General features: G+C 32.5%; 1 protein-coding gene across 1 annotated transcript; it reads left to right on the top strand.

The window, feature by feature from the left end:
• Positions 1 to 1,883: 1,883 nt before the first annotated feature.
• On the top strand, positions 1,884 to 26,149 carry LOC148610274 (DNA topoisomerase 3-beta-1-like). The gene is made up of 17 exons (XM_088542592.1): positions 1,884 to 2,442; positions 4,229 to 4,306; positions 4,669 to 4,782; positions 6,739 to 6,906; positions 7,751 to 7,885; positions 8,694 to 8,806; positions 9,791 to 9,882; positions 10,825 to 10,933; positions 12,509 to 12,592; positions 13,602 to 13,722; positions 15,093 to 15,272; positions 16,676 to 16,885; positions 18,084 to 18,301; positions 19,354 to 19,534; positions 21,071 to 21,270; positions 22,322 to 22,427; positions 24,240 to 26,149. Exons 1-17 carry the CDS (start codon positions 2,203 to 2,205, stop codon positions 24,468 to 24,470), a joined length of 2,580 nt encoding a protein of 859 aa, XP_088398718.1. The 5' UTR covers positions 1,884 to 2,202; the 3' UTR covers positions 24,471 to 26,149.
• Positions 26,150 to 26,798: the final 649 nt, after the last annotated feature.

Below are 26,798 nucleotides of genomic sequence, written 5' to 3'. Positions count from 1 at the left end.
ACCTATTCCCAATATCAAAAGAAAAAGGTATTAAATTAGCTGGAGATATCATTAATGCCACCATTTGAATTCTGAAATAACTTTAATCAAGTAATGAAATTGTGCTCGATCATGTTTTTCTGACCTAGTTAAAAATACTATTTTTTTGTTATATACACGAAAGCTGAAATATGTATCACAATAGATGATTTGGAATCATTTTTTTTTTGTTTTTGTTTTTGTTTTTGTTTTTGTTTTATTTTTGTTTTTGTTTTTGTTTGTTTTTGTTTTTTGTTTTGTATCTAGGTGTACCGTCTTTTTTTGGAGTAATAACGATGTATAATGATTTTAAGGCGAGAATTTAACTGAGTATGGAAAATAGAATTATAAAGAATTTAAACATGATAGGTTTCCATGTATTGTATTCTGATAATACATCCTGAATTTGTGGTTTCCAGAAGATCTCTCGAATAAGACCCGTATTGAATTAATACCACTACGGGAATAACAAGTGTCGTGACAGGACTGGTGGCCATTTTTCACAGATGTCATTATAGAAGTTAAAAGTTTTGAAAGCGGTTTGGTGGTACATTTTGCAGATCAAGCTATGTAGCGTTGTTTGTATGGATTCTTGTGTAGTTTAGGAATCCAATACATAGACGGTAAACACAATTATCGTCTTTGGTAGAGAGACCAAAAGAGGATAGTACAGAACTATGGTTTTCGATTATCTCTTATTTGTAGAGTGTGGTAGCAGTATTGTTTTTTTTACACTTATTTTTTTTCACATCTACCTCTGACAATAAACATTGGATGTAATTTGTTTTGCAGACAAAAACAATGTTTTTTGGGTTTTGTCTGCTGGTACGAGACTATATTTGTCATGTATGGTTGACTATGTTTTGCTACATAGGGATCTTTGAAAACTGATGTAGCACTAACACACTTAAAACTTTATTTCCCAATATCACAGTGATTCAATATCTTCTTGTTCTCGTTTTACCCTTTGCCACCATTTGGCGTCCGTCGTCCGTCGTCGTTAACGATTTTTTCAAAACTCTTCTCCTCTGACACTATTCTACCAATTGGAACCAAACTTGGTATGAATGTTCCTTGGGGTATCCTGCATAGAACTGTCGTGGGCATTTTTGATTCGTCGAAAAATATGGCCGCCGTTACTAAAAATAGAACATAGGTCAGACATTAGTTTTTCGCATATATCTCTAAAACCATTAGGTTTAGCTTAATTCTGTGTTCAGCATGATGAGATCTATCTGTGGTCAAATTTTCGTTCTAATCCGTTAAGCCATGTTGGAGTCCTTTTTCAACATTTTTGCTATTTTTAATGTTATTTCTTTCAAAAATCTTCTCCTGTGACACTATTTGATTAATTGGAACCGAAGTTGGTATGAATGTTTTTTGGGGTATCCTGCATTGAGCAGTTTGCCAACTTCTTTTTAGATTCATTGCCGTGGAAAGGCCCAATTCAACCAGGTGCATGAGCGATTCAGGCTCCTGGGAGCCTCTTGTTCTTGCATAGCCCTCCACGGTATCCATAGAATTTTAAAGTTATAATTCCAATTTTTGGGGTGTGGTTCACGGTACTTGGGACCTTTAGAAAGGACCTTACGGAGAGATTCGTTTTCTATGATAATTAAATCTCCCATAATGACGTGACCGGGAGGACCATAGAGAGTTTTTGCAAGGGACAGTCCGGTGATTTAGTCTTGGAGTCCTTAATCTCGAGGTCCTGCAACGAGCAGCTGGACTCGATTTACATATGTAATGCTTATTGTTTATTACAATACACCGACTTTCAGATTTGGCTACTCTGCGCCAGGTATTTTTTTTTTAATTTAAATTTTCATTAAATGTATATTTCATTTTTTTTTTTTTTTCGTTTCGTTTTGATTTCGTTTCAGATTTTACATGTACTCTAAAGAGTCTGGTCCCGGGGCTTTGGATCACTGTTTTAATGGTAGATTCCGTTCATTGTGTCACAAATGAGGAAATAACATCATGGATTCTCCATTCTAAATTTCTCGATCGTGATTTTGGATAATAAGATGATGTACGAAAACATACTGATTGAATTTAGGTACATCGCCACGTTCAAATATGGCCGCCTCCATTAGTGCAACAAAATTGTGAAGTCTTTATTTTTATTAGGAGAGTTAGTTGCTTTCTAAAAGTTCGTCCGATTTTTTTTTGTGCGCGATAAAAATGAAGACGGTATTGATGGTTGCAGAAAAGCCTTCATTGGCCCAATCGATCGCCAAAATCTTATCCAATGGTCAAATGAACAGTCGCAAAGGGTCTAATGGTGCCTGTTCTATCCATGAATACAGAGGAGTCTTTCCTCCGACTGGAGAAAGCGCTTTCTACAAAATGACTTCTGTCTGTGGACACGTTTTTGGTCTAGATTTTGTAGGGAAGTACAATAGCTGGGACAAAGTTGACCCTGTAAGTTTAATACTATAATAGAAAAGTAGATGCTACTGTCAGATGATGTATATACATGTACCATACCCTCTTTTTTTTAGATTTGTACTGCACTATTATAAACTAAATAATATGTATAAATGTGGCTACATACAATCATATAGCATACAGTATTCAACTAACTAACATATACATGCAGCATCAGTTCTGACATTATAAAAATTCACTTTTAGATATATTTAAAAAAAATCCTTATGATATTTTCTAACCAAGTCCCCCTTAAATTGATATCAATTGTTTTTATATCTCCCAGACTGCAGGGCTTGTACAATTCAAAATAATGAATATGCATGAGCGGTTGGGGTGTGGCATTGTGGTATAACTACATGTACATGTACATGTACCATGCTTATTGTGAAATGATAAGCCAATCTGAACTGATTTGATTTCATTAACCAGTATTAATACAGTAACACAAATATAACACATTAACTCAAAGAAAATCAAAATACATATACATGTCTATGTAATCATTTACCCAGTACATAATTTTGTTCAGATTTGAATTAGAATAAGGTTTACAAGTTTATTGGCACCATTTGGTGTTTCGATAGAAGACTACCCTATTTGTATCTCAAAACAACTTCTTGCTAAAATTGGAATTGTTCATTTCTTATGATGTGATAATCCAGTATCACAATGTTTACATTGTCAAATTTTCAGTGATTCTGATTTGTAATATGTATACCAAGGGGATTTTCAATTGTCGACGATTTGACTAAAATCTACTCTGCTTGTTGTCATCAGTATGTCTGATCAGAGAATACATGTATGATAAATCCATTGATCAATACTTACATATACATGTACAATGTATTTGTCTATGATTTTTGGGATATCAAGAGGGGAGTTGTAAGTTTTAGGGTTGTGGTTTTTCAGATCAATCAACTTTAATCAGCTACAAATGTACAGTGCACATGTATAATATTGTATGATTTATAAGAACATATTAATTTAATCATTTTGCAATGTTGATTTAAATTTGTTGTAGCTTTATTTTTTGTTAAAGGTCTTGTTGCAAAAATAGCGTACTATGAATTTTTCCAGCAAAGGTGTTAACATTTGAAAAATTTACTTCTCAAAATTTTCCCAAAGCAAATGATTTGCTGAGGTTTTGTTTTCAGCACATGTACAAAATGTACATGTACATTTTTTAATGTTTATGATCAGATCCAATTTTACTGTAGCAATTTCTTGTGACATTCCCACCCCTAAAAGATGACGCACAATGTCTCCCTATTTACAATGTAGTTCTGGGATGCAAAATCAACACTTTAACTATCTAATTACCGCACTGTCAAAGTTATAGTGTGTTGCTTGATTTGCTTGATTTTCAAAAATGCTGCATCATAAGTCTGTTAAATGTAGTTGCATTGCCATGAAATTTGTGTGTGTCTTGTCTTTGAAGTTCTGATAAGACTGGATACTTATTTTAGTTCTTACTATACTGTGCCACTCAGAAATCATATTTTTAAGTCTAAATTCCTGATTTCTGTTACCGAGTACACTTCTAATTTTCAAATTCACAGCATGATCATTCTTCAATTTCAGCCACAAATCTGATGCCAGTCTAGTAAACATTAGTTCAGACAAGTAAAGTTTTGCAAAACTTGATAAAAGGGAAACTGTTTGAAAAACTTGTCTTCTGACCAATAAAATGTAGATTCAAATTTTTTTGGTGCAGACTGAGTACATTGTATGTATTAAGTTTTTCTTGAATTTTTTTACAGAAATTTGTTACTTTCAGAGTGAACTGTTTACTGGACCCACACAAAAGAAAGAGGCTACAGAAAAATTGAGGATGCCAACATTCTTAGCTAAAGAGGTTTGGTTGCAACTTATAAATATTGCATTCATACAAAAAGAAAAACAAATTAGAAAATGCAACTAGGTATACTTGCACAGAACTGTTTCAAAGAAATTAAAATTGATTTTTTTTGTACCATTTACTTTACTATGTACATGCATATGTTCATGTATGTCAATAAATAAACATGTAGCCATGATTAATTTGTAGGAAGTAGATTCTCATGTTTGACTTAGAATTGATGTAATTGACTTGATGTCTTTGAAAGCTTGTAAGTTTTAAGGATTTCTACAAGAAGGTACATGTAAATGTACTTGGAATTTCTAAAAAGTTTTACAAGTAGTTGAAGTACCGTAGTTACATCTTTGTATATATTTTAGGCGAGAGGAGCTGACTTCCTGGTTCTTTGGTTGGATTGTGATAAAGAGGGGGAGAACATCTGTTTTGAAGTGATTGAATGTGTAGAACAAAGCATGAATAGAGGAATAGGACAGGTGAGAAGGGGGCTACCATTTGATTTTGAGGGGGTCTCGGATTTGATTTTTGCCCCGTGCAGGCCCGGGTGTTAAAAGAATAGGCCTGCAGCAGCGCTAAGCTTGTCGTATAAGGCGACTAAATAGTGCTCAGAAACCTAGCCGGGGGCTAGGCACTCTGCCCACAGAGCAACTGGGATGTGTGCCCCTGGTGGTGGAATGAGGTACCCCTGGCGTGTTGCATGCTGGGGTTGTCTGGCTATAATACGGAAAACCTGACCGCAAACCATAGTGGTGCACCGTGTTGGGAAAGATGCCACGTTCCTCGCACGTTAAAGAACCCTGCTGTGGTATTCGATAGGAGTAGGAACCTTTGCGCTCCGCCACAGGAGGCTAAATTGTCCGACCTTACCCATCCCCCCTTTTTCCAGTGGCAATCAAAATTTGTCGACCCTGTTATCCTTGTGACCCATCCCTTCTTTTTTTCATTTCATGTTCATTTTATCATCCATTTCATTTTCATTGTCTGAATATAGCTGAAATATTGCTGCTCGGACGTTAAACCCCAACAAACAAACAAACGGATTTGATTTTAAGGGAGTCTCGGAAGAACTTTAAAATGAATATTTTGTCTGATACCTTTAATCTTGAAGATAAGAGAAAACAGTGGAAATATAATTGTTTATCTCTATGAGTCTTCCAATAAGGATTGGCCAAAATAGACATTAGACAAGCATTTGCATTTTTTACAACAGTTTAGGCCAACTAAAAGTGTTTTCCTGGTTCTCAGGTCATCCTACATGTACATGTATGTCTCTTTTAAGCATGCCTTATAACTCATTTTTATAGCCATACCAATATACATTGTAGTTTGATTTGATTGTTTATATCTCATCTGGGCAAGATATGTTATTTTCCGTGAAACTAACTTGTTACTGTGCTGTCATTAATGTCGATAATGTCTGCAGTCCGAAGTTCAAATAGTTCTAAACTAAATAAAGCTTTGTTGAAGATACAAATCTTAATTTTGACTTTAAATGACTAGAAAATAATTTATAAGGATTGTTTTGAACTTTTAACCAAGATATGCTCGCTTAACCAACTTGGGGTCAGTTTGGGGCCAGTTCATAAATCACCTCACAGTTTTGAAGGGAAACTGCCCCAAAGTTGGTTGTCTTGTATAAACTGTTCAAAAACAAAAAGAAAACAATCCTTAAATAGTTAAAACAGAAAATCAGTTCCATAAAATTCAATTTAGTCAGGTGTTGAACAATTTAAAAGCAACCTGTTTAACTTTTTTTAGGGCAGTAACACATTCCTCATTGATTTTCATGAAAGATGTACTGGGAACCAAGAAATAAAATTTGAATGGGGTGTAATAGATATTTGATAGGTGTGAAAAAGGTTGTTATCTAAGGCCAAAAATAAAAGTATGTTTGTTTGCTGTTCCCCTACCCAATGGTTTGAAGCTTGGGTGGGTAGGTAGGGAAAAAGACTATTTTATTGAAATTTTTGGAGAGGAAGAAATGCAGATATGTGTGAAAAGTTGTTATCTAAGATTGTTTATTAAGAAGCATTGAAGTCTGATCTCAGCTACCAGTGTATCAGTAGAGTATTGCAGAGTAGTTTTCTTATATATGTATTTTCTGTATTTTCTACGGAGTTTGACTGCAAATTACATTTTTCAGATTGTGAAGATCTCCATATACCTTTGTTAAAATTTCAGAAAGTTCAGGATTTTATGGATCATTTCCATAGAATACTGTGAAAAATACGAATTGTCATCAAGTAGTATAAACAGATCTGGTATTGTGGCATTATCGGAGCATCTGACATTTTTATCCAAATGGGGTTGTTGTCTCTTCGATAAATATTCACCATATCCATTTTTTTTGTACAATGTATTGAGAAAATTATGACTTGGTTTTACTGAAGTAAAACTGCTTTGGCATTATGAGTTGGGCAATTTCTTTTCAGACTGTATACAGAGCAAAATTTAGTGCAATTACTGACAAGGATATTAAAGCCGCCATGAATAGACTTGGCAGACCAAACAAGAATGAAGCATTGTCTGTCGATGCTAGACAGGAACTTGACTTGAGGATTGGGTGTGCTTTCACCCGATACCAGACTAAATTCTTCCAAGTAAGTCAGTACACATGTATGATGAGTTCAGAATCAGCCATCATTTTCTTAATCTTATGTGACTTGCCTGTCTGTCCGTCCACACATGTTGTAAGCACACCTCATCTTTAGAATGCTTTACAGATTTTGATGCAAATTTGAAGGAAGATTGACATTAAAAGAGATACATGTTTTTACCATTAGACCTATGCTGTTGGGTATACTTTACTTACATGTACATGTGTAAGGTTTTAAGGCATGTTTGTCTTGTTAGTACAACTACATTCAAACTCCTTCACAGATTTTGACGAAACTTTATTGAAGGGTTTGGCATCCCATGTATTTGTAGATGTGTTTAAAGGTATAGCTTAAGATTTGAATCATCAGCATTTTACTGGATACTTAGATAGTACATTTTAATCTAAAGTTTATAATTTTAGGCCAACAATCTTGTATAGACATGTTTGCTTTACTTGTAAGTAAAGTACATGCAATGGCAAAAAAAAAAATCATGTGCTTGCTACAAAATGGGAGTAGAGGGCACATCCAGTGTAAGAAGAAATTTTTGATCAGAAGATTAATGTTTATGTTCTTTGTTAAGATTTTAAGGGCAGAGGGGCACATAAAAATGGAGTGGTGCTAAAATCTATTTTAATCTAGCTGGGATACTGTACAATATTCCTCAAAAACAGATGCATATAATTTATGGCTGTATTGCAGATTCTTCCATGAATATATTCATGGGTATCCATTAAAAAAAATTATTGGAGGTACTTTTTTTCATGGTTATCTGTCCACTGTGAAAATAACAAAAATTAGTAAACTAATAGCTTTACAGTATATAACTGAATTCTTCATTTTATAGGGTAAATATGGAGACCTTGATAGTACATTGATATCCTATGGACCCTGCCAGACACCTACCCTTGGTTTTTGTGTAGATCGACATGACAAGATACAATCATTTAAACCTGAGCCGTTCTGGATTATCAGTCTTCAGGTTTGTTTCTATAGGTTATCTATTACAGTCCAATTAAGACTTGATATCTTTTTAGTTTATTTTTGCACAAATTGTGTGGGCTGAAGTCTGTGCACTAAATACTTTTCAAATACCATATCTTGTAAATCTACTAGAACCAGTCCTTACACTGACTGCAAGAGTAATCAAGGGAACCTAGATTATAACGGAAATCAAAAGAATGTAATCCAGGAATGGAGACCAGACATGGAAAACAGACACACATAACAAAGAACAAAAAATTACCAAAGTAATACATACAAAGTAACAAAAGTAAATGAGCAACTAGGACTTCACTAGAAACTGGGAGCATGGGCCAGGTGCAACAGGTTAAGTGTTCTGTGCTTTTCAAGAAACACTTGCCGAGTTGCTCATAAAAAGTCAAGTGCAGGGTAGACGAAAGAGGAAATGTGTGATTCAAGGCAAACAAAATATATGTTTGACTTTATTACCTGTTACCGACTTGGACTCAAATACCCAATATTCTGATAGAAATTCTGGGAAAAAATTGTTTCCTATTCTCAGTTTGCTCCAAAATTCTGGAAATAACCTTATTCCGTTTGGATCTCGGGTGGCACCATCAACCATATGGTGAGCCACTCCCAGTAACAATACATTGTAGTACAAGCACAGAAGGTAGTCCGGTTATATGTACATGTTTATCTTTTAGTGTAGAACAGGAAACAGACTTGTATTTTTTTGGCCTACAGACATTTTGAATGCTGATTTGATATGGCACTTTATTGATTGAAGTTCATTTATCAAAGATATTTGTGCTAATTTTGAACAGATTGCCCATCCTTCAGGAAGGAATGTCCATTTAGACTGGGATAGAGTAAGATTGTTTGACAAGGAAGTAGCACAGATGTTCCTTAACATGATCAAATCAGCTGATACTGCCAGGTGAATATTGAAAATATATGAACTTATTCACTTGCCTAATTGATTTGTAGCACTTTTCACATGTGAACAAACAATTTTGCTTTCTAAAAGTTACAGTTACAGCAATTAATGTTTAAAGAGTAAAGTGCATTGAAAAGAAATATTGTTGCATAATTGTATTGTTCAATCACCATTTGAGCCGTACCAGAGACATTTATAATCACTGCTTTTGTATAGTTGTATGGTTCAATCCCCATTGGAGCCGTACCAGAGACATTTATAGTCACTGATTTTGTGCTTATCTATACACCACTTATTTAGAAATTTGTAGAACAGTAGTTAAAAATTAGGAAAACAGTATTTTGTTTCCACAAGCTTTTTAACCTTTTAAGTACCAGTCCATATAAAATTCAGACACTGCCTATGGTACATGTGATTCATGGTTTAGAAAAACCCACAGAACAAATAATGAAATAATGTTTTTTCAATCTTCAGGTAGTAAATTTTAGAGAACATAAGTTTTTTTTGGTTCATATCTGTATTTTTGAGAAAATCATGTATTCATCTCCCACCAAAACCAACCAAATCAAAGCAAATCAAGAACAATAACTCTTGCAAAGTGCTAATTTCTTGTACATCTGTATAAATTTTATCTCAAATGCACAACAACCAAATGAAAAACCAAGACTGGTTACATGCCCTGAATAAGAAATAAAAGTAAATTTGGTAGGTTTTTGATATGCATGAATCACCTTCTTTCTGATTTTTGTAAGGACTACTACTTAAATGGAAATAGTTCAACACAATGTTTATAACATGTATTTTAAAAATGAAGAAATTTTGTTGACCCTTACTTGTTGAAATATTTGCAAGCCAATGAGTCAGCTATGAAAAATTGCAATGAGATGAAGTTTCAAAACTGTAATACAATAGCACATATCAAAATTTGAGTTTGTGGGAATCTTCTTTGAATTGTTTCCGGAGTATTTCTTTTTAACTTTTCAGGGTCACAAAGGTTGTTCAAGAGGAAAAATTCAAAGGCAGGCCTCAAGCTCTCAACACAGTAGAAATGTTGAGGGCTGCTAGTTCAGGATTAGGTTAGTTCATGTTCATATTTAATGTTTTTTTTAACGAGTAATCAAGGGAACCAAGATTCTAGCTTAAATCTAAGGAATGTTATCTAATGACAAAGACCAGACATGTAAAACAGACACGCACAACAAAGAACATAAAATAATCACAAGAATGCTTACAAAGTTACAAAAGTAAAGGAGCAACTCTGACTCCACTAAAAACTGGGAGCATGGACCAGGTGCACTGGTAGAGTAAGTGTCCTCTGCTTTTCTAAAAACATCTGCTGAGTTGCTCATAAAAAGTCAAATCAGCGGTAAATGAAAGTGGAAAGAAAAAACATGACACTTGAAGGGAATTTTGAAGTATCTGTTCGAGTGACTGGTCTAACTCGTTATTAGAATATATTCAAATCTCCAATTAAGGAGTTTGTGAATCAGTGTAAATAGAGCATAAGTTTGTAATCAATACATTCCTTATATTATGATTTCTAATTCATTCTTGCCAAATTAGAATGTTTTGAACCAGACTGTGGACCATTTGATGTTAATGACATTACAGTATGAAAATAATCTATTTTGCCAGAAGAGAACCAACCAATCAAAAAGCTTCTTTCAAATCAAATCAATTTATTACAGATGTATAAAAGTACCATCTACACATACTACCATATTGAAATATGTGAAACCCCCTGTAATGACGGATTAATTTGCAAATATGTAATTCACTGTGAAAGAAGAGTTATTCATAGAAAAACTGTTACCACTCAATGTAATTTTTGTATCTTCTAAAGCATTTTATACAAGTACATGTATCAATCAATCCATCTTTTTTTTGTAAGACAGGTACACCAGTACATGTATAATAAATTGTGTCAAATTTACTTTTGTATTAGCAATAAACTGGTATAAATATTCCTGGTATTTTGATGTCATAATTTTAGTTAAAACCAATAGATTTATGAATAGGTATAAGTCCACAGCATGCCATGCAGATAGCTGAGAGGTTGTATACACAAGGATATATAAGTTACCCCAGAACAGAGACAACTCAGTATCCTGAAAACTTTGATCTTGTGTAGGTACTGGTTTAATAGTAATTTAAGTAGCAGTCTTTATAAATATTGGGCAGGAGGTGATAGGTTCACTTCATAAACCCATTTATAAACAGTAACTGATTACCAGTCATTCAGTTATTGCACTATTGAAATAAAATTATACATACATTGTATAAAGAATTTGCACTTTGGGTGAGTTATCATTCTTCAATACATGATTTACGTGATCTATTTTACTTTGTGATAGAAGTAGGAAAAGATGTTTCCTCCAATGGTTTGTTAAGCTTAGTTTCAAAAAAGTAATAGTTCTTTTCAACATTGATCTATCTACCATCCGCAGTGCAATCTGGCACAGCACACCAAAACTTTAAAGAGGTGTCAACATTTTTGTTTTGTTTTTTTTCGTTTTGAAGATGACATTTCATAACATTTTTTTATGTTGACAAAATATTACTGGCGTTACATAGGACGCGCCCTTTTTATGCCTAACAAAACTCAAAAGTCGCATGATTAGTAAACATAACCAATCAAGAAATAGTAATTCTGAACAATTTCAGAAATCATGTATTGGTTGCTTTACAAGAATGTGTCTGTATGGTATTCTCAAAAATACAGATCTGTGTACAGAAAGGACTATAGTTACATTTAAATATGGTCTGTAGGCCAAATTGTTTGCTGGGTTTTTTCTTAATGAGAATAGGTATGGTGTATATGTCAAAGAGACAACAACCGCACCAGGATTGAAATGTCAGCTTAGCTTGTATCACCTGTACCATTTGAAGTGTCAAAATTTGATATGAATTAATAATAATAGGATAATTAATGGGAGAGGGTGAATAAACAGTTGATTACACTATTCATTATATAGTTTTCCTCCATTATTAGGTGCTATTTTCAATATTTATTTTAAATGTTGTGTACGGCGGATTGATATTCGTGTTGTAAATTTTTGGCGGGAAAAAATCTGAGAATGAAATTACAGAATTTATTTCACAGCGTGAATTATTGAAATTTTTATACAAGTAACATTTGGTAAATCTCTGCTATCTATATATTGATAAGTAATACTTAAAACAAAATTTTACCATAGAGAATAGGGTAATAGTTGAATGTAAAATTGCTGACAAATCTCTCGCTGAAATTTCATCACTGCCCTATGGTTAAAAGTCACATTTTTTTAATTGGAGAAATGCATTTATAAAGGTTATATAAATACTAGGGTCTTGTACATCAAAACTGTACAACTTTAATGCAGTTCCAAACTTACATGTAGATATCAGTACGGTCGTGTATGTTAACATATGTCTAGGACCAAAATCATACAAAAAACATACTCTTTTTATATACATGTATGATCGACATCTCATAGAAATCATTTTATTAACTTATGTTTATCATGTCCCTAGCATATGATAAACATATGCTTTTTTGTGTTTTTCAAATTATTCGAAAAACATTTGTTAAGATTTTTTGTGTGTGTGAAGAAGAAAACACCAAAACTTTGTGATACTTTCCCTTTTCTCATCTTTGAACACATTGATTTTTTTTATCTGTATATTTATACTGTACTGTAATCTTTTAATATTGTGTTTTAGAGGTACGTTACGGCAACAGCAATCATCACCAGACTGGGGAGGTATTGTTAGAGAATTGCTTAAAACTGGAATACAGAAACCGAGGTAAGGCCATAAAAATAATAGTCTTTTTTTCTGCTACCAGGTAGAACAAAATAGGGTAGGTGGGTTGGGAATTTATTTTATTTTTCAAAAACATTTTACATTGAGTAAATGGGGAAACAGTCTAGACTTTAACAGTGCTTGAGCCAAAATGGCGATAAATGTTTAGGGTAGGAAAAAAACTAGAGAAAATGTGGCAGCAGGAAACAGACATATTTTTTTTGGCCTAAGGTAATTTATAAAATTTTAATGTAGCACTGGAACTACATGTAGTAGATTTTTTTTTTTGTACATACATGTATTCTGTAAATGTAAGGGTCATGCCACATTTATAATAAATTTACATACTTGTTCTTGCTATTAAAGTTTAATACCCTGCATATTATGACATCTGAAGAGTTTTGGGTCACTGTTTTGAAGCGGTACTTCATAACCATAGTTTTAACCAAAAAATGAACTTGATAGAGGACAAAGTCCGCCTAATTTTAATCTATAGAATTATTCCTCTTAGGGTCAGGAAGTGATTTGTTCTGTTAGTATATGTACTAATGGAAATTACACAGCATTCTTTGTTATAGGAAAACAGAGAGAAAATGTTGAGTAGTTTCCATTGTATTGATATGGAGGTTTAAAATATGTGACAATTCGTCCCCCTGACAAGTCATCCAAATTTTAGTAGGACCTAGGACCACACCCAAATTCAGATACTGTGAAAGTGCTATTGTTCGTGGGGTACCAATTTTCGTGGTTTTTGTGGATAAGCTAAATCACAAAATTTGGTTCCTAACGAAAAGAAAATTTCCATTGATGTGTATACTGAAAATCACCAAAACCACAAATTAAAGACTCCACAAATTTGTGTTTCTTCCCTAATCCACGAAAATTGGTATCTATAAATTAAAGTACTTTCACAGTAAGTGACATGTCTATCGATAAGACCTCTCTTTTTTATAATATTGTGCTCTTACTAGTTACACCAACCTCATACCATTTATATGTAATTATTACACAGGAAAGGTGTAGATGTTGGGGACCATCCTCCTATAACACCAATGAGGAGTGCAACTGAAGGGGAGCTAACTTCAGATAACTGGAGGCTGTATGATTTTATCACTCGATACTTTATAGCAACTGTAAGTATGCAAGCAGAAACAAGTGTTGACATTGACGATTTTAGGGGATTATATATTATAGGTATCAAAATATATGATTAGTATACTTCATTCAAACTTAAATTCTTAGATTTTAGGATCTTTTCTCATTAATATCAGTTTAAAGCAAGGGGCACATTCTGCACTTATATGTTGCCCTAAAATTAATAAGATTCCTTTTCACATTGTGCAGGAATTGTCATTTTTAACATGTACATTTGTTTGTCATTACATTGTATAGTTAGGCACGCTTTAAGGAAGTGATCTGCCTTAAAAGCGAGAAACTATTTTCCATGGAAATAACAAGCTAATTCAATCTCGAAATTTGAATTAGATAGAGAGTAATCAAGGGAACCAAGGTTATAGCAGTAATCAATAGAATGTAATCAAGGGACAAAGACCAGACATGGAAAACAGACATACACAACAAAGATCATAAGGTAACTAAAATCATACATACAATGTAACGTAAGCAAATGAGCAACTTGGACTCCACTAAAAAACTGGGAGCATGGACCAGATTAAATGTATGAATATGAAGTTACATTTGAAACAAGAATTGTATTTATAATAATGTGGTTGATTTGTATATTTTTATTTTTCTTAAACTATGAGTGCTTTAAATTATTTTTTCACTCAAGGTGGCAAATTTTAGATTTTAAACATGCAGGCTTTAGCCAACATGTTTAAATCTACATTTTACCCTAGAGAGTGGAGAAATACATGCAAAATAATTCAGGAGTTGGCTGAAAAAGAATTGGTTTCTCATATTAAATCTACATGGGGTATTCCAGTAAAAATTCCCTGGAGGGGTTGGAATGCAACTTAAATATTTAAACCTTGGTTGGGGTATTTATGATATTCTAATTGCAGAAATGAAATTAATTCTCTTCGTGGTTCCCCTTATAAATTGTGGTGTCCCCTTTCAGGGAAGTTTTACTAAATAGCCCTTAAAAAACCTGAAAAATCTGAAATGGCTGAAAACCTCTGAAATTCCCAGAAAGGGAGAGTTAAGTAATATGTATTTTTCTGCCATGTTAGGTAACAATATAAGGGAGGTAATCATAACAAAAATTGGAATTTTTGCAAAGATAGCTTGAAACATGTAGTTGAATGCGTATGTTATTTACATCTGTATCAAATATTAAAAATTGATGTTTATCCAAATGTGAGATAAATATAAAAGCATTGTTAAAGGGTATGTTAGGTTGGAAAGCAAACTTCAAGTGTGGTAAAGTTAATGTTCATTTAGAGTTTTCCCATTGAAACCTAAAATTTGAAAAATAATAGAACATTGTCTTTAATTGGTATAATTAGGAGGTTAATTAGTAAATTATCATATCAATTTACAGATAATGCCAGATTGTAAGTACCTTCAAACAAAAGTGTACTTTGAGATAGGCCCTGAGAAGTTTTCCTGCACTGGTCATGTGATGATAGATCCAGGGTTTACAAGTATCATGACATGGAAGGCCATGGATGATGAAACACTGCCTGAGTTCAAGAAAGAGCAAACATTTAGCTTAGAAGAGGTTAATTTAGACCATATTTGTACTTGTGCAGTGGATTCCTGTTAATTGTATAGCATATTTGTCAGAAATAAATATGCAATTAACAGAAATTATAATTTTAAGGGAAAATACTTTATATTTTCAATGTTGGCACATATTCTTTAATCATGTTTAATTAGATTTCTGCCATAGTGACTAGTCAAAAGAAAGAAAAAATATTGCTGTAGAAACAAAGTTCTTTAGAAAACTAAGGTATTTCACAAAGGTATATTGTTGTTTTCCATTTAGGTACATTTTTTAATAAATTTTTAAAAGTGTTTGTGCAATGCAAAGAAATTTCTAATTTTTGGTCTTATGTTATGCAAATAAGTGGATTTTTTTACATGGATATGATGGGTAATGACTTTGTTCTTTGAGGTTCTATGCAATTAGCAGGTATGCAATTAAGTGGAATCCACTGTACTATTGTACTGGAATTAAAAAAAAATAGGAAGTTTTGTGAGGGAAGAGTTCATTTTTAATCAATTTTCATAACGTAGTAAATTTCTCTTTTTGAAAATAAAATGTATATTTCTTGTGTACATAGAAATTGTTTTCAATTTGTAGTAAATTACATTTGTATATCAAATGAACAGCTCTGGATTAAGTAAAGGTTTTTTTTGTGTGGCTATGACTTTTCTCAGTAGCGATGGACAGATGACTCTTTGTAGTAATTGTTTTTAGTATTTAAATTGTGTCGCTGATGGTGAGAGCAGGTTAATGTTTAATGACCATTATAATAAGCAAAAAACCTTCCATACCAATTAAGTAGCACTCCAGCGAAGGATCATGCAAAATGTGATTCATGGGTAAAAAACCTACATATTTTTATTTTTGAAATGTCGTAGTAAACAGAAATTAACATGTGATTTTTCATATAACCCGTGCTCTTAGGAGATAAAAATTATATAGAATGCACTGTAGATTTCAAAATTAAGGGAGATAACTCTGTAAATGACGCTCAAATACAATAGAATCTACTGGATTTTCAATGTGAATTATCTCCTAAGAGCAGGCAGATTTGAATGAATAATTACACATTTCATAGTATAGACCCATAAAACAACTTAATTACAAAAATAAAAATATGTATCCTTTTTTGGGGTGTATCGCATTTTTCAGATTTTGCATGATTCTTACAAAGACTGCTACTTAATTGCTGTAATTTCCATGGATTTCACTTCCAATACATTGTAAATGGAAGAATGATACAAACATGAATACTGTTACCATGAAATTTTTTAACATTATTTTAAGAGTTGAGGAACAATTCCGAATTTAAAATTGAGAAAATAAACTTTGAAAAACAGATGACACAAAATTTTTCTGGTTTACAGTATTTTGACACAAACATACATAATTTTCTTACAATTTCTGTAATACAGGCCAAACTTGTAGAGAGACAGACCTGTCCACCAGACTATTTAACAGAGAGTGAGCTGATATCTCTGATGGAGAAACATGGGATAGGTACTGATGCCAGTATACCCGTCCACATCAATAACATCTGTGAGAGGAATTACGTCAATGTTATAGCTGGCAGGAAACTGAAGCCCACTCCTCTGGGGATTGTACTCGTTCATGGGTATCAAAAGGTACTGTTATTTTGCATACAGAAGAGTGGCAAAGTTGAAGCTGAGACAGAAAATATCACATCAAGCCCAGTAGAGATTTGATGTGGTATCAAGATGTTCAAAATTGACAAATGTAGTTAATTGCTTAACATGGGTTGAAATCCATTCTGTGGATGTTAATTGAACTTAAGTCTGATTTTTTAATTGCCTGTCTTGATAAACGAATCACATACAAAAATGATTTTTGATAAAAAAAAAAAAAAGAAGAAACTGAACCAAAAGGTGTAAACTTGAAGACTGTTAAAAATGGTGCATAATTTTAAAGTTAGGAAATAAGATCTACCACTTATCTCTTTTATACTATTTTGACTTATAATATTTACACATGTAAGTAAAATATATATATGATGACCTAAAAAGGATTGTTTGTTTGGAAGGTTTTTCAGCATCATGAATCGCCTCTACCATTAGCAGTGTCTGAATTTTATATGGACTGGTACTGAAATCAATTCAATTAAATTTTACAAACTACATTTTACAGTATAAGCTTTACAATTTTTACAAAAATGAGGTTAAAGTTTGACTGTATTTTATTATTTAATTTAAGCTTCAAAAAGTAACTGAAAAGAATCAAGTTTTTAGACTAATGATTGCTAAAGCTATATTGCTTCCTAAATACATATTTGTTCCTACAATTTACTAATTAACTAACATAATGACATTCAGAACTTTGTAAAAGTCTCCCTCTACTTAGTTGTTCAGGTCTGTATTGATATGCAGGACTTTTACTGATTTTATACCTGCTGTGTTACCTGCAAACACCTTCACTATATTCTGTGTCAGTTCAATTCTGATTTGGATGCTCACCATTTTTTCAACAGTTCTATTTTTGAATTAAGAGTTGTCTTTCTTAGTATTTGTTATGAATCAATACTTATGGTTTATAGGCTTTATAAGAAAAACAATTTTTTATTTTTACAATTCTTAAATAGAAAATTCCATTTTATGTTCTGCCATTCTTGTTTCAAAGAGCCAATCATTGACAAAAATTAGTAATAAGATATTTCAAATCATCTGTTGACAAATAAGTGCTTCAGTATGAATTTGAAAAATAACATTTTGTAGTAACAGTGTTTTAAACTTGAAGTTTGCCAAGATATATCAGAATAGTAAAAAGAACCAACCTCTGCAAATTTCATTTTCTTTTTTTTTTTTGCAGATAGACCAGGAACTAGTTTTGTCAACCATGAGATCAGCTGTCGAGAAGCAGTTGAATTTGATAGCAGCTGGTAAAGCTGATTATGAAGATGTGAAGCATCATGCATTGACTATTTTTAGACTGAAATTTAAATATTTTGTTGAGAACATTAACGGCATGGATGAATTGTTTGAAGTTTCATTTTCGTCTCTGGCAGCTAGTGGGAAACCATTATCAAGGTAGATATTATCTTAATCTGATATGTAGATGTGGAAATGAAAAAGCTACGACATGTTTTTCTTTTATATCAACCAAAGGAAGAGTTAATATATTTTGAGAACTACATGTAATTTCAAATTGTGTGGTATTTGATTCTGACATGTACATTTAGCATTTTAACTTGAAGTATTTCAAAAACTTTTACAGGGTGTACATTTGTTTTCCTGTTATGTCACAAAATAATATCAGCCAAGTTATCTTTGTAAATAGTTTTAAATGACTGCGAAAGACAAGGGGCAATAAAGGCTCTTACTGGCATAAGATACAACCAGCTGAAAATTTATCATAAAGTGTAGAAAGTGTTAAATGTGAATTTGGAGACTTGAATCCACAACAAAGAAGCAAACATAAAGACTTAAGAAAAATCTTGCATTAAAAGGACAAAAGAATTGCTTGAAATTTACCAAAATACAGATATTCTATCAATTTTGTACTTTTGGGCATTTATCAGTAATATTTCTGGCTAGGAAAAGGTGTCCAAGCTCAAGAGAGAACTTCATATTTAGTCAATACATTCTTTACGACATAGTTCATCATATGTGAAAATGTAATGTTGTTTCTTGGGGGTGGTAAAATCAATCATTTAGGGCTTGTTAAGTGTTCCCTATAGTTTCATTTACATCAGACATGGTACTGTTACACAGACAAGTCAAAACTCATGATATGATTCCTCTAATCCTACTTCCAGTACATCTGCTTCATCATCTTAGACAAACCACTAGTTATTAACCAGTAATGTAAAAACAAATTTGTGGGTCAAGTAAAATGAAACATGTAATCACATCTTGGAAACAAACATAAACAATGTACATTCAAATCCGATTACATGTGATGTAACCATGAACAAAAATATTTTGCCTAAAATGGAGGACTACCTGTCAGAGTTTCTTCAGGGATATGAATGATCAATCTTGATTCATAAAGAAATGGTAAAATGGAAATAAGTTTATTCTGATATTAGAGCTGGCATTGTCTTTGCTTGATTGCTTAAATCTGTAGTGGCTTTTTTCAGATGTGGAAAATGTCGACGTTTTATGAAATTTATTCAAGCCAAACCTAGTCGTCTCCACTGTTCAAACTGCGATGATACTTTTACCTTGCCACAAAATGGGAACATTAAACTCTATAAAGAACTCAAATGTCCTCTAGATGACTATGAACTCGTGTTATGGACTACCGGTGTAAAGGGAAAGGTAAGAACAAATCCTTGCAAGAATTAGGCAGCACTGTGACACACTGGTTCTTTGCAGACTTTTTAAAACTAAACTTTTTCACAAAACTCATTAATGATTCCAGTACAAGAATGTAAAGATTGGTTGTGGCTGAAAAATGAAGGGTAATTGAAAGCATTATTTTGTTTTTTTTTGTTCGGTATCAATTTTCTTGATTTTCCTGGGTTTGGTAAACCATGAAATTTGGTTCCCAAAGAAAAGGATATTTCCTATTTGTTGTCAAATCCACAAATTTAAGAATTTACAAACTTTTTTTTTCCTTTCAATTACAAAAATTGGTACCCAATTATAACAATACTTTCTCAATAATAACAACATGCTTAAGGAGGTAGACCTAGGGTAAGGGAAATAACTCTTTCAATCAATGATATGTTTGTATCATATTCAATTTCACTTAAGACGTTCAGGCTTTCCTTTGAAACAGAATGAAATCAGTTGGAGTTACTTTGATGCTTACATAAGATTGATGTAAAGTTGTGAATATAAATGTTACAATGATTTGTAACAGTTGTGTCCCTTATCCTAGGTTGACCTCCTTAACTGATAAAATCTAGGCAGTAGTCTAATGAAATACTGTGAAAGTACTTTAATTCATGTGTAACAATTTTTCATGGATTAGGGAAGAAACCCAAGTTCATGGATTCTTGAATTGATTGTTTTGAGGTGTTCAGTATACAAATCAAATTGGTACCCCACAAACAATAGTACTTTCACAGTAGTCAAAAAGAGAAAGGGATTCAGGGTTCACCACTGGCTGTTCAAGACTGGGCTGCTTCAAAATAGATAACAAAACCATGTTTTATTACAAAATACATGTAAATATTGAGTAGGAAATTACCTTTTTTTTTCTTTTGAAGCAGTATATAAGTTAAGGTCATAAAATCAGATTTATGGACCTCTAAAGTGTGTGAAAAAACTTACCTTAGTTTAATAGATATTTCAAGTACTATGAACATGCAATATAGGTTGATTTGCCCCACCCTTGAACTTTTATCTGTGGTGATCCCTGGGATTTTCCTTATGCTAGTATTGGTTAATATTTCTTCACTGAAGGTGTTTAAACTTAGATTTTTAACAGCCTAGCATGTCAAATTCAAAATTTTACTATTGAAAGTGTAGAAATAATTTTAAGTCTATACTTGACTGTTGGAAAATTGGTTTTGTTCATGAAAACTGTTGAAAACTCTAGGAATATAAAATGATGAGAAACTGCTTGCAGAAATTACTTCTCTTCTGGCAGTTAGAAGTCTTGTCTAACACTCACTGAGTGTAAGCATATGTACCCTTATTTGTTGTTTCTTTCTTCTCATGGTTATTTCTCATCTTTTCTTTGTGATTTTCTTATTTATGCAGCGAAAACATAAATTTACGTAAACTGCTGAAAAACTGAGATAATGAGATTTTTCTGCACAAAGAAGTATATTTTGTGGCACAAATATGTTTTTGTGAATAGAAGTATATACAGGAATAGTGACAATTTTCACTCTTTTCTTTCAGTGTTACCCACTTTGTCCATACTGTTACAACAACCCACCATTTAATGACATGAGAAAAGGAATGGGTTGTAACGAATGTACCCACCCTACCTGTCCCCATGGGATGTCACAGACAGGTGTGTCAGAATGTGTTGAATGTGAGAAAGGTGTCCTTGTTTTGGATCAAACATCAGCACCTAAGTGGAGAATGGCCTGTAACAAGTAGGTTTTATTGGTGTCCGTTATTCAGTATCAATTTTTTTATAATGGTTTTTCTTCAAGTACTTGTCACAGACACTTGATATTATGACACAAGCTTTGTATAGATATGCCATATTGTGGGATTTGATTTTGGGCTTTGGTGACTACAACTTCTTATTTATACTAAATTTGGGGTGCGAGAGTATCAATAGTGGGCATTGACTCACAGTTTCTTGTTTTTGATTTTTCAGAGGTAAAATTCAGTTTGTAAATATTTTTTTTTCATATGATTTTTTCTTGTTTTTTGTTTCTTTTTTTTAACTATGAAAATGCAATTTTGCAGTAGGTGTGTCTTTTACAAAACTGATTTTTTTTTAGAAAATATAATTTGTCCAACAATATAACAGGGTTTTATCTTTAATTTTTTTTATTTATTTAAATTATGATAATATACCGGTACATATATCACAACAGTGTCAAAATGTAGGGTATAACGATTCCACTCTGCCACAATCCTATACATGTTACAATTCTTGGCTGATGATCTGATTTGTATCATAATTTTTACATACAAGTCTTCCAACCATGAATGACATTTTGCATGATTCTTAGCTGGGGTGCTACTTAAATCTTTACTGCAACATGAGTTCGTGTTTTTATTTGAAATCACATGAATGTTAAACTAATGAGTGAATTAGTGGGTAAAATATTAACTACAAGTCCATGAATTTTTTCTGCATAACTTCAGCATAAAAATTCCATTTTTATATAAACACTGTAAAATTGTGTAGCTTGGTATCAAAAAAAATTTAGGTTCTTTGGTCTACTGAATCTTACTTCTATTTTGACCTTTAAAAGTAAGTGCTGAATTTCAAATATTCAAAATATGACAGCCTTCGTTCTGTGTCAGAAACCTATGCTGTTTCAAAAATTTAATGTAATTTTAAATTTGATAGGTTCTGTACATGCTCAAATCATTTAGGACAGGACTGTTGTGGTCACATCAAGCTGCCTTTTCTTTTAAATTTTCTTGATGAATTTTCATTCAAATGAATTTGATTCTTGCTTTCAGGTGTAATGTTGTGATAAACTTTTTTGACAATGCCCACAAAGTGTCCGTCTCAGAAGATACATGTGAAGATTGTGGCTCTCATATTGTGAATGTAGATTTCAGCAAGGTAAGACAAACCACTACCATCTATTACAGCACATAAAATGATGATGTTCAGAAGACAGAGTGGATTATCCCCTGAACTTTAAATGCAAATTTGAAACTTTTCATCATTCCATAGATATTTGGATTTGTGTCTGATTGAAACTTGAACTTCTATCTGAACTGTCCAGTTAAGTAACTAAGGTAGTTCATTACAGTAGATGTATTAAATATCACAGTGTTCTAATTTTCGCCATTTTCGCAGTGGAAATAAAAGCTTGAAAAATAGTACCCCAAAAGTCAATTATTACAGTCCTTGAACCAATCCATGCAACTGTTTGACAGATCAATGACCACCAACAGATCGATCTGATCACAGTTATATTATGTAAATTGGTGGATGAGCGATTCATGTAAATTTGAGAATTTCCACTAGCACAAATCCAATATCCTACCATATTGAATTAACCTTAAATGTATGATATAAAATCCACATTCAGTGTTCTAGAATTCCAATTTTCCGTTACCCAGGTCAAGTGAAATTTGGGTCAGGGAAAGTTAGGTACTTAGTTACACTTTCCTGTGGCAAGTTGAAAAATTCATATTCTGTAAGGATTTTTTTTGTTTGGAAAGCAGTCACTGACTGTGGGAAAGTTGATTTTATATGGATTTTTCCCAAGGAAACCTCAATTTCTTAAAAATCCTACAACACTGCACATTTTGTTTTTTTTTTTTAATTAGACAAATTTAAAACAAAAGTAATTAATTGATGTTTAAATCTTAGTAAATATGTGTAAAAATTGACAAATGAAACAAAGTAATCAGTAAAATATATGATGCAATGACCAGTTTTAGACCGTTTTGACAGATCAATGACTGTTTGGAATTTGATCTATGATTGATGAATGATCACAATTATAATTGCACAGATCAGTTCAGGTACGGTTATACAGTATAACAATAATAAAAGTTTTTTGAAAATGCAAAAATTGATACCGGTGAAAACATTTACTTGACAGATTCTGCGAAACAGCACCCACAAAAATTGATACGCATACATTAGGTGAAGGTATTATTATCAAGGGAAGACCAAATCTATCACATGAACATCATCAATATATGTTATAGTAATAGTTTTTAAAGTATTGAAGTGTTAATTCTTTGTTTATTGTTTCCTTTGTGAACGAGTAAGACTGGGATTTCATAGTTTACTTTTCTCAATTGTAGAAACACAATAGAGAAAGGTCATGGTTCTCAAATTTCTTTAATAAATGCATAAAAATATATTGAAATTAATTGGAGTTTTAGAATTATTTGGTTCATAAACAAAAAATAACATGCTGTGGATCTCATTTTGCCAATCATTAGAAATTATACAGATTGGTGTTTATTTTTCTTGAGATGTGGTCAAATTGCAAGTTATAACGCCATATATGTTTATTTTTTACAGTTGTGAATGTTAAGATGACAACATATTGTGACCACAAAGTCCAGAAAGAATTAATTTCAAAGAAGCTTAAAATTGCAAATGCCCATAAAAGAATAACATACAGTACTTGGTAGTTTGGTTCTAATTGGACTGGTCACTATATCATGACCAAAATTTTGAAATAATATTCACAAATTAATATCAAGGTATTTGAAACTGGCCATGATGAAAGAAATATTTATGTATTTTACTGTGTTTTTGTTATTTTCTTTAAGCTACATGCTGGTATGTAAATATATTGCATTATACATGTACAGTATCAATGATGTTCTTATTCGTAGATCCATCAGCTCTTGTTCTTTTCTAAGAATTGCATGTACATACCTTACCTTACCTTTGTGATTTCAGGGTAAAACACCTTTAGAAAATGGAGAAACAGAACACTCAGGTTGTGTGTTTTGTGACACTGTATTCAAACCATTAGTTGAAAAACATCATGCAATAGAGAAGAGGAGAAGAAGAGGCGGACCTAGCAGAGCACCTGGTCGAGGAGGGCGTGGTCGAGGTGGAAGGTCAAGAGGTCGAGGCAGAGGAAAACCCAAAGACAAAATGGCACAATTGGCAGCATATTTTGTTTAATACTCCTTATAGACTATTGTTACTTAAAGATCAAAATACTAAAGTGCTAAATTAGTGTGCTGTTTCATTTATATGCATGGTTATATAGTTGTCAGTTACAGCTTGTAATATAGTAAATTCAAGGGAATAAAGTTTGTCTTCGTTTAATGTCAATCACTTGAAGAAGTTCCTCAGTATTTTATTGCCTTTCTCGGACAATTTTTTTTTTTAATTTAAAAGCAACATTTTTCACTTCTTGATCATGTTTTTATTGAATCTTACGGACTTTGGGGGAAAAAAATATTTTCCCTACCTTCCTCCCCAAAGCCATGAGCTAGGGTCGAATAAGGGGAAATATACATTATTTTAAGTATGGATGACAGAGATTCAAACTTTCAATTTTTCAGTAACCTGGATTAAAGGGTATACGAAAATTAAATGTTCTTGCTAAATGTCCAGTTATATACCAAAAACAGCTTGTCAAGTGATGGTCATTTTATCGAAGGAAAACCAACTCTAGTCCCAGAAGTTATCTACATTACACCCTGTAAGTTGTCTGCTGCATTTTATCCTAATAGTGCTTAAGGTAGGGTATACATACTTTTAAAGTTCTGAAGTTGAGAAATGTGTCCAATAAAACTCTCTTAAGTTTGAGTTAAGATGTCTCTAAGGATTGAGAATATATAAGTGTTACACTGTCTGCTTAACACCAGGTATTTAATGATAATGATGTCTCAACCTTTCTTTAGTTCATCTGTACATATTATTTTTGTTTTACTATTTTCCCTACGTTACTTATTACAGCCATTTAATATATTGACAGGATTTATATAGATATGCCAAATTCTTGGAATTGATTTCAGACTAAGGTGACTTCAGCTTCCAGTTGGGACGTTTTGTTTTTTTTTGTATTTTTATATTTGCTATATAGATCATAAAGTTGCTGGATGGAAAGTTGTTGTGAGCTGTTCACCATTATTCTAGTTTATTATCAAGAAAAATCCACCATTGTGTAGACCCCTCAATGATCATTTCAGTGCTTATTCCCAGATTTTATACTATTTTTCATGTACTTTTCTATCAACAGGGATGATTTTGTTCAATTATTAGCAGATGTCAGTGTTTTAAATACCGTTTTATTGTTACCTTTCTTTAAAAGTCCACATTTACTGTTTATTGACCTCCGATTTTACCAGTTTCCACTACCTTGTTGTATGTTTGTTATCAAGTTTTAATCCTAGTGAAGGGGAGATAATACTGTATTTTCAAGTTCTTCATGCGCATGTTACTGTTTGGAACATAGAAACAAAAAAAGTCATATAGCTTCTAAAAAGTTCACAAAAACTATACATGATACAAGCATGTTAGTCTTTATATATGTAAAACATTCAAAGACTACTGATAATCTTAGATGTTTGGATATCATATTGATCCGAGTTTTTTTTTTTCTGTTGACGTGAAAATAAAAACCCAGTAAATAGTGTATTTAGGAGCCCTTTCAGTCAATTTCTTCTCCCTATTTGATAACATTTGTATTGTTTGTTTTTTGTCTTCAATAGCAGTTTTTTAATGTCCTATACAGTGTGTATTTTCAGTATTAGTTGTATAAACAATGGAACATCTATGCAAGTTACATGTAATATTAGGCATACTCATTATTGACGTGTGTTGTGATCAATGAATAAAAAATATTCAACATGTTTACTTATCTTTCAGACTTCAAGTCAAGTTTGCCAAAAATCTGGATTGGAAAAAAAAATATTGAACTGGTCTTTCTGCCACCTCTGAGAATTTCAAGACAGTCATTTAGTCTTCAATATACTATATACTAACATTTTCGAATTCATGTTTTTTTTTCAATGCTGGATTCATTATTTGTCAATTTTGCCAGATCCAGCCCTTGGAAATTTTTTATCAACTGAAATTTGTTGGTGTAATGCCCATTTGAATTATGAAATGTAATGAAATATTCCACTGAAGCAAATTGGAAGTGCAACTCCTTTGAAATTATTGTATCAAATTCCATGCAATTTTGAACGTAATGAGGACGCAATATGAAGTTGTCCATAATGCCATAAAGTTGTTATTCAGTAAAACTGAAGCAGTTTATTGTATCTCATCTTAAACTTATGAACTTGCAGATAACAAGGACCAACATAAATTTCTGCATATTATCTTGAAGTGTTGATTATTTTAATTTTTGTACCAGTTATGCACTTGCCACTTGTTAATGTAACAACCAACAGTATCTCTTGAAACTTGGTAGTTACTAGTAGCACAGTAGCTTATGGGAAGTTACTGCAGCCTTCCTAAAGCACTTTTAATTTTCATAAATTGGTGTTTGTTACT

This window comes from Perna viridis, chromosome 8, assembly GCF_037379345.1.
Source record: "Perna viridis isolate PV_CMFRI_1.1 ecotype Kerala chromosome 8, ASM3737934v1, whole genome shotgun sequence".
NCBI lineage: Eukaryota > Metazoa > Mollusca > Bivalvia > Mytilida > Mytilidae > Perna > Perna viridis.
This window is presented reverse-complemented; position numbering and strand designations above follow the sequence as displayed.

What these genes read in the sequence shown, in the direction of transcription:
- LOC148610274 (XM_088542592.1), top strand. Translation starts at nt 2,203, where the DNA reads ATGAAGACGGTATTGATGGTTGCAGAAAAGCCTTCATTGGCCCAATCG. An exon ending in TGAATAGAGGAATAGGACAG is followed by an intron (nt 4,783 to 6,738) that starts GTGAGAAGGGGG and finishes ATTTCTTTTCAG; the next exon opens with ACTGTATACAGAGCAAAATT. An exon ending in GGCTGCTAGTTCAGGATTAG is followed by an intron (nt 9,883 to 10,824) that starts GTTAGTTCATGT and finishes ATTTATGAATAG; the next exon opens with GTATAAGTCCACAGCATGCC.